The following is a 9,426-nucleotide window of genomic DNA, read 5'->3' on the forward strand; positions in this document are numbered from 1 at the left end:
AACAAATGAACAGTTTGGGTTTAAGTTATTTATACGGCTGCCAGTGGTGCCTTAATGCGTGGGCTTAACGAGGCTTAAGTCTCGGGCCCCAGGCCTACCAGGGGCCTCACGAGACGTCAGCTTAAAATGTTCTTACCTATATGTTTTTTATTATGTATCCGCACTGCTGCCATGAACAACTCGGTGACAGGAAGTCATCGAGGTTTCCTGTGCAGATCAGCGCACTGCAGCGTGGAGCAAAACAGAGCTGTTTTATAATTTGTCAAATCACAAATGGGGTCACCGTAGCATCAATGCTGGGAGGAGACCCCTCTACTGCTGTGGAGGAGGACGCAGGAGGATGGAGGAGGAGGGTGGAGGAGGACTGTGTGCTGAGGAGGGTGGAGAAGAGGTGCAGCAGAGAGTTAGAGAGAGTTCATTTCTTTCTTTTCTACAGCATATACTCCATCTGTAAATCATGTCATTCTTTCCGAATAAACAAGCCTGTTCCAGTCCGTATGACTACTGAGTATAACTACAGTAATACTACAGTATTTTGCACTTTAGACCCAAAGGCATAAATTAACGTGCTTACGTCACATTTCTCAGCGCAGTTTAACCAATTTAGTCAAGCAAGCGTTAAGACGAGACAGGCTGTCAGTCTGCTGGTCCACCACTTCCAGCAGAAACATCTCAACATCTTGCCATTAAATGTGGTCTTCACCTTCTCCACTGACAAAATCCACAGCCAGGAGCAGGATGTGTTTGAAGAGGAAACATGGAAATGTGTATTGTGCTCAAATGTAACTTTAAATAAGTGACAACTTGCTAAATCTAGGCAGACAGTCAGAATCGCTGGACTGAACAAATGCGACACGAACCTGCACTGATGTGAAATCACTATCGCCGAGCTGAAACGAGGCTTTGTAGTCTAAAGCTGCAGCAGCCAACACAGGAAACAGAGTGTGAATTGTGTCCAGACCCACAGGAGCTTTTCTGCCCGTAATAGATGGGCTGGTGTGGCGGTTTGTGTCTCAGAGGACCGACTGAGACTACCACAGCTATTCTTTCACACTTAGCAAAGACAGCGAGGAGAAAGAGGCTTCCCAAGCAGCTGTGACAGGCCAGGGAGCAACACAAAGACGGCCCAAAACAAGGGGAGAAGCAGCCGGGAGTGGAAGCGGCCTCTCCTGGGTGCTGGATTAATAGAATGTGAGAGCTGCAGCTTTGTAAGGAGGCGGTGAGAGGATCGAGGGTCGGAGAAAACAAGGAGACGAAAACCTGGCAGGGAGGTCTTTCTATGCTGCTGCTTCCTTCAGGATCTCTGCGGGGTTTTAGGTTTTCGTCTTTAACATCATGTGGAACGATCACAGCAGCCAAACAATGAGCTGAGCTCCGGAAATTCGTGGGGTCTTACAGCAGCAGGTTGTTCAAACTTCATAGCTCCTGCAGCTTTCAGCAGCCGTCCACCTTCACAACAGTCCAACCTGCCAGCCTGCAGTCCCAGAGACTCGTGATTCCACCGGGCGCTCCGGCTGAAACACGGTTCACACCCCAATCACCGTTTCATTGACTTGCTCAGAATTTGATGGCCGCCTTATTCTTCACCGACTTTTGTGCTTCCATGATGGTTAATCAGGCGACACAATTAATGGTGTCTGTTGTTTTGGGGTCTTTAAATATGACTGACGCCCTTCCTGGATCTTCCGCCCAACTCAGTCTGCTCTGTGCAGCTGGACACGTCCTCAGTCACAAATAGACCAACTGCTGGGGGTGACCAGAAGCTGTCAATAACAACCCGACTGCTTACCCACCAAAGCTTTGTTAAGAAACTAAATACAATGCAAAGTCCTGCAGTCCTGATCTTCTCTTCTCCGTCTGGACTGCAGAAACATAATAAAGGAGGACTTTGACTATGATATCAGATGATGGATGATGTGTCACAGACCAACAGCAAATCATCAACAAAACTTTGTGTTGTGTGGAATAACAATACTCAATATGGCTTTTAATGAGTTGTAGAGATGACTCATTCATATTCATTAATGGTAATTTGTTTTCAGTACTGTAGGATTCTCACAGCAACAGGCAACAAAGTGAGCTAAGATCAAAAATCTTTTCAAACAGTCTCTGGAAAGAGAAGCTTCCTGCCTGGTGAAAGAAGCTGAAATCCGTCACGAGCACAGAAATGTTCCTGAGAGCTTCCCTGCGTCTGGTTTTACCTGTGGGTGTTTGTCAAGTAATAACAGACAGACACAAGGTGGGGTCATCTACAACCAGCACTAGCTTGCCTGAATCAGCACTCCTTAGAGAATGTAGGTCAGAGAAAAGTGTATCCAAGAGTTATGAGTTTGTGCGGCAGCCAAAAATACAGTGCAGTCCCAGAAAGAGCTGTGTGAAATAGAGCTGGCAGATTTGTCTGGCAGGAACGTCCTCACGGTGTGGCAGACACTGCACAGGTGCACAGGTGACTTAAGGCCTGTCTGAGATGAAACATCGACACAAGCACCGTCCCCTGCATGTTCCCTGTAGATACAAGTCATTTGAGCAAAGACAACCCGTGACTGCTGCTGCTATGACCCACGAGTGCAGTCCAACTGGCACGACCTTCCTGAGGCCCTGCCGGCCTCAGCAATCTCCTCCTTTTTCAAGTCTAAGCAGTCTGACCAAAGCAGGTTGGTTGCGGATGATGACGATGATGCAAACTGATGATGCGCCTCTGCTTTCATATACTTGATTTATGTTTCTTTGCAGTCTGCCACAGATTGATGGCGACATGCAGTAACGTTAAGTCACAGCTAGGCTAACACTGCATTGTTTTACAGGTGAAATGTTGGTCTGTATGGACATTTATGGATTCTGATGTGATACAATGAAGAACGTTAACGTTTAAACTACAGACGGAAACACTCACATGTCGATTTATGAGAACCAGCATCTCTTGCTGTTGCTGTTGAGTCTTGAGGAATGTGATTATTGGTTTCAAATCTGACGAGGTACACAACATTTAACCTGGGAGATCGAACCGTGCTCAGTTTTAACTGCTTTCTGAGTGCAAACTTGAGTTCAAACTTCAGGGGAACCAGTCAGTGGGAACAGGCCTCGTTCAGGCCAGAGGGGGAAACATTTAAGCCTGTCAGGTGAATTGTAGTCACCAAATCTTGTACCGATTCCTTTATAATAGGCTAAACTTTGTGCAAGGCAACATTCATGTTGACTTAGCCAGCAGGCAGAATTATGTTTGATATTTAGTCCTATAAAGAGTATAGCTGCCTGTTTTCCTGTGCAGAGCAGAAAGTGTCTCTCACAGGGAGGCTAACCTGCCTGCAGTAGCAGCCACGCCGCTAACAGCATTTGCTGTGGTCTGAATGGACAATCTTCTTGTCATGCTGGTCTGAAATGCTGCCGGTTACATTCTTATCAGTCTCATTTCCTGCAACTGCGACTCAGGGCTCAGCTAAAGTCAACCTGTAACTTTAACTTGAATGAACTTGAATGCCCGAGCTCGTTTCAACCACCGAACCGGCTCATTTCAGCGACCGCTGGGACTCTGTGTGGCTGTTTTTGTGTCAATAAAGTGGATATTTTTTTAGCGAGATGAGGAGTTTGTGTTTGAGGCGAGCAAACCAGGATTTTTAAGCTTAAATATGATCTTCTGACTAAACCAAACCTGAGGCACGGCGCCATCACAACAGAAAACTAAAAACAGAAGCGTAAAGAAGTTCCAACAAAGCAAACTCAAGACAACAGAGAGATAATCCATCAGTGTCTCACCGCAGCTTCAGTCCACTTCAGTGTGAATGAAGCCGCCATTAGCAGCGGGTGCATTTAGGACCAGTGCCAGCGCCCTTTTGCTGGTTAAAATCTGGGCTCAAAGTGAGACAAAAGGCACAAAGTGTATTTATGTATTTAGCTGCTTAATTATTCATAAGTGTGTCTTGGAGGTAACAAATTAAACTAATCAGTCATCTCCTCCACATTTCTCCAGAAAATCCACTCTCAAATATCCTCTGCTGTCTAAAACCATAATAATCCTGCTGGGGTTTGATCTTTACTTCTCTCATCATGGGACGCGTAACTGTCCTTTAACGGCCATGTGACCAACCACATTTCATGTTCTCTGTGAACTCCGAGTGTTTTCTGCAGCAGACACACAAAGCCCATTATCAGCATTAATACTGTCACATAAGGTGCACTGATATTGTGTGTGGATCTAATGGGCTGCAGCTGACATCCTGTCCATTAACTCCCATTAACAGCCATGTAAGGACCAGAACACGTCCTCCCAGTCTAATTATGCGGCACACGTGAAGGTGGCCTCTCAGCTGAAAACAACAGCAGCGCTCAGAAAAAGCTGCAGTGACGCTCAAGTCAAATTGCTTTGTTTTTAGAAGAGAGAAGTTCAGGTTTCATTTTGCTCTCACACTCCCTAAGATTTCCTGCTAACAAAGTGAGCGGAGTCCATAATGTGCAGCGACAGAGGGGGCTTAATGAGGCCGAATCTGCTCGTCACCTGTGCTCAGTCCACCAGCGCTCTGGCCTAATGAAGCAAAAGCACAAACAGAGAGGAAGATAAACAACTGGATGGGAGGAAAACTGAGGCAGCAAGAGGCAGGTGACGAGAACAGGTGTGCTTCATTATCGATTAATCACTTCAAAAATGGCTTCTATCAGAGCAAACAGGACATCTGAAGGCATCACTTCCGGCTTCGGGATGCTGTGGCTGATGTTTTTCACAAATCTGTGACCTTCCAGAGACCAAAAGATTGATTGAGAACATAATATAGAATAATTAGAATATATATAATAGAAAATAATTTTTAGTTACAGCCTTGTCTGTGCCAAAGGACGACCAGCTGAGTTCACACCGCACAGATTCAAAATTAAAGCATTTTCATCTGTTCACACTGTTCCTGTTCAGGTGCACCCTCAGGTGCACTCTCAGGTTCACTCTCAGGTGCACCCTCAGCACCACCCACCAGTCCCTTAGAGGAATCAGCCATCGTGTAAATACCAGCGTTCACATGATTTGCTTTGAGCAGAGCGTCAAGAGAAAACGAGCCCTGTAATAACACAGTAACTACCTCCTGATCTTTAAGAAAATATCTGGATCTCAATTCAGTTCAGTTTATTCATATAGCACCAATTCACAACAAAAGTTATCTCATGACGCTTCCCAGTTATTGCAGGCCGAGACCAAACTCTAAACACGAAGATGAACATGCGTGTAAAATCAGACTGTGATTTACTGGCACAAAAAATGAGAATCTGCCATTCGCTGGTCTAATTCCTGCCCTGGCAGCCCCCTCGTCCTGCCCTACATGTACTGTAAGAATCTTTTTCTGGCTCTGGCCTGACCCGCGATCCACCGGGGGGCTGGAGGGGTCCAGAGAGCCCAGCCTTAATGTGCTTGTGGTGCCAATTAGGCCATTTAGGAACATCAGGGGTGTAATGGAGGGAAAACAGCTGTGGAGCAGATGAGTTTTCTAACACAGGGGAAATAATTACCCTCCTGGTTCGTTCCAGTGAGGGTCGACTTGAACCAGTTCAGCTTACTGGTTTTCTGATGGCCTCTGCAGTGAAATCTTCACAAAATGTGAGACATCTGAATCACAGAGAAACTCGTGTGAATAAAAATGGAAGATATGTGACTGCTTCCAGAGAGGGAGTCTCTCATGCCTGAGCTGATCAGTAACTGCTGTTACGTGTGCAGGAAACTAAAGAGTTAAATATCTGTGAAAAATTCATTTTCTTTTCCCTTCATGAGCCGTGAGGTCTACACGGTCTTTCACAGGCAGCATCTTCATGCTGTGTGTGGAAACTGTGTGACAGAAGAAACACTTCCTGCTCCCGGTGAGAAACAGCCTTTCAGAGTGTGTTATTAAAAACATCCTGACCATTAAATTCTTTTCAGAATCGGCTTTGAGCCGCTCAGAGTTTAGCACGGCCTGAAAGCCAAAGCTTTGAAACTCTTACAAAAGTAACTCAGCTATGGCTCAGAAAGAAATGAAAAACATCTTCAGCGGCTGAAGACGTGACGGGAGGACGTCTGGATTCCATTTGGTGGAACATCAAAGTCTCGAAGGCGGATCTAAAGCAAGTTAGAGTGGACTGCATGACTGACGTGTCCTCAATGAGACGAAGGCTGTTTACCTGTCAGAGCGCGAAGCCTGAAAGATCTCACGTCACTCCCGCAGGACGCTGGACCTTTTGCAGCCGTTTGGCTCAACGTTAGCTTTGCGAGGCCTCCTCTTCATTTACTGAACTACAATCAGCTGTTGGGTCCAGAAAGTGTCAGGAACTGGTGAGAAATGTTGATCTACGTGACGTCCTCAAACGTTCACTTTACTGTCACAGAGGCGCAAAGTTGGTGATCCATTTAATACCTGCCAGCTCTGCTGCAACGTGACAGTCCCACAATAAATTAGGTTGAAGTAAAACTTGTAGTCCTGCAGTATTTTTACTCCCACGTCTGCAGTCCCTCATCCTGCACACTGTGGACATTTCCCTGCCGTTTGGTGTTGATGTCCCAGTGAGGGGGCTGGTAATCAGGTCAGACTCGTGACGTGTTTCTGACCATCCCTTACCTGAGTGAGCTCCTCGGTGTCCTGCCCACCATAACACCATCTGATTGGCTACACGTCACAAGTAACAGCCTATCAGCACTGAGCTGATCTGAGCTGTACCTCAAAATTGTACTTAAGGAAAGTAAACTGTACTCAGTTACATTCCATCACTGGCTATTCTGAACTTTGACACAAACAGTTTTACTATTACTGCAAACAAACATCGATTATCGGCCGCCGTGGTTACTAACAGTCACTTATCTCTCGCTTTTCTGTTGTTCTTCTGTTGTCAGTGTGAACACCTGGACCAGGTGAAAGAGTAACAAAGTGACGGCATACGTGGTTCACCACCTCAAAACAAACAAACACATAAACAACTAAGACACAACTAGAGTCAATAAGACACGAGGAGCTGTGACAGAGACGAGGGCTGTGCTGAGCTGACAGGTTTCAGCACAGGAGCTGTTCTTCAGCACTGCTCCTCCCCATCCTCCTCCTCCTCCCCATCCTCCTCCTCCTCCTTCTCCTTCTCCTCCTCCTTCTCCTCCTCCTCCTCCTCCTCCTCCCCATCCTCCCCATCCTCCTCCTCCTCCTTCTCCTTCTCGTGCTCCTTCTCCTCCTCCTCCTCCTCCTCCTGCTCCTCCTCCTTCTCCTCCTCCTCCCCCTCCTCCTTCTCCTCCTCCACAGCTAAGATTGAGCAGGAGTACTGACAGCTACATTCAAACCACATTTTAGCACAGCTAATCAATCAGCTGAGCATTACTGTGCATCTAAACAGGAAGCAAATATCAAATAAAACCAGAGAAGTTAAAAACAACGAATACAACTGGCATCTGTAATGCCACTCAGCTCAACCAACTATCAAACTGGTCCAGATTCTGGTCCAGGCTCACTCCGGAGTCAAATCAGTCACCTGTTGATCCTGTTCCCAGTCGGCCCAGCAGACAGCAGCAACAAACCAGACAACAGACGCCTGATAAGAAACCATCTGAGCTTCATCCTGCCCTCAGAGGACTTCTTGAACAGCAGATTAACATTTTCTGATCAGGATCAGAAAGGTCAGTATGAACGGCCAGGAATCTGAAAGCAGTTCATCCTCCCTCCTTACTGGAAGATGCTTTGTCCTCATAACAACGTAACAAATACAAGCACAGCGGAGCAAGAACACACACACAAACACACACACACACCGATAGACTCCAGCATGTGATTTTATAGATCCAGCCTCGGCACACGGACCGAGAGGGACCAGCTCACGGGGGAGGGTGGGGGATTCTATAAGAACCTAACGATAAGTGTGAAGGGGGGCGCTGAGGTGACTGAGCCTACCTGGAACAGGCGCAGTATGTTGGCCACCATGATGGACACCGAGCTTGCCGACGCTCCTATGACCCCCACAACTTTCTCGGGCTTGACGAACACCGGCGGCTCCCCGTTGGTGCACCTGACGTCCGACGTGTCCTTCTGGATGAGCGCCTGAACGAAAGTCAGCGATTGTTCCAGCGCGTACGTGTCCCGGGAGCAGGTGTCCAGGATCCGGGCGCCCAGGGTGACGTTGGGCAGCAGCTCGTCGTCGCCGTTAATCTGGTCCAAGGCGTACATCATCGCCTCCAGCCGGTGGATGCCGTTCTCCTTCTTGATGTCCCCGCACGGCATCCCCGGGACCCCCCTGGCGTGGACGGGGAAGAGCCCCCCCAGCGTCACGTCGCCCTCCACCCGGATCGAGTGCGGCGCGTAAATCTCCTGGGAGCCGGCCAGATCCACGAACGCCTGAAGCATCCACAGCACCCGGAATGAAAAACCCGGTTTGACCGCGGGGAGATGATTCGAGCGGCCGCGCATCATGTGCTCTGTTTTCCTCCACACGGACAGTTCGATCCAAGCGGCTCCGCCACGAAACGTAGAACCGCTGCAGGGTGCAGGACACTTTTTACGAGAGTTCCACGAACCCAGCAACCCAGTTCATTGTTGTCCTCGATCCGGCAGATTAAAGCAGTCGTAGATAAAGACAGGTGTTGGGTAATCCCGCAGGTGCACACGCAGACACACAAAGCAAAAGCACTGATTCACCGGTGCCTCATCCGTCCGAAGTGTGCGCAGAGCTGCCGCCGCGGCACGCAGCCACGCTCGCTTGTTGCACCCATGCCGACAATTCAGAGGAAAAGAAAGAGAAGAAAAAGGCGCACCGTCAGCCGAGGGAGGACAAGCGGCACCCCGTTAACTCCGACGGGCTAGCCCGGTATTCCGCCTCTGGAGACTGCGCGCGGCCCTGATGTCATACTTGAGAAAACACGGAATGTGGTCACACCTGCGGATAAATCATGTCAGGCAGGGTCCAACAGTTTCCTCCAGCCTGGAAACAAGGAGCGAGGACGGAGAGGAGAAGGCACAGAGCCGTGTGTGACTGGCTCCTCTGCACTCCGCGGGCTCCGGAACCCGACGCTGCGCGGAGAACAAGACCAGAAAGTGTGGCTGTGTGGCGTTCAGGTCCCTGCTGCTCACAGAGTCCGAATAACGAGAACAAGAGCAAGATGCCCCCTCTCTCCCTCCTCCTCCTCCTCCTCCCTCTCTCTCCTCTCTCTCTCTCTCTCTCTCTCTCACACACACACACACACTCACGCAGTCACACGCGCACTCTCCACCCACGCGCGTTCTTGTAATTGTCAGGTTCTCTCTGCCAAAACAGTGTGCACAAACAGTGAAAAACATCCCTCTCCTCCGCTCAATTATGAACAAGTGTTGTTCTGAATGGCTGCATTCATGAGAACAGCGCGCAGCTGAACACCAGGCAGGAGTCTGAGCCGGAGTCACTTTTTAACATGTGACGTAGAAAACATGAAGTATGTCAGCCGTTTGCGTGAAGGTGTTGGCTTTTAGATCA

The 9,426-nt window shown here is 48.5% G+C and overlaps 1 protein-coding gene across 2 annotated transcripts in view; it reads right to left on the reverse strand.

Moving 5' to 3' along the window:
* The window catches only part of LOC124057097 (metabotropic glutamate receptor 7), a 155,167-nt gene extending 146,062 nt beyond the window's left edge, over positions 1-9,105 (reverse strand). For both annotated transcript variants that reach the window (XM_046385219.1, XM_046385220.1), the window contains exon 1: positions 7,875-9,105. In XM_046385219.1, the coding sequence (XP_046241175.1) occupies positions 7,875-8,390 (516 nt within the window). In that variant the 5' untranslated portion in view covers positions 8,391-9,105. The remainder of the gene's footprint in view (positions 1-7,874) is intronic.
* Positions 9,106-9,426: the final 321 nt, after the last annotated feature.

The sequence above is a fragment of the Scatophagus argus genome, chromosome 3 (assembly GCF_020382885.2).
Source record: "Scatophagus argus isolate fScaArg1 chromosome 3, fScaArg1.pri, whole genome shotgun sequence".
Lineage (NCBI taxonomy): Eukaryota > Metazoa > Chordata > Actinopteri > Scatophagidae > Scatophagus > Scatophagus argus.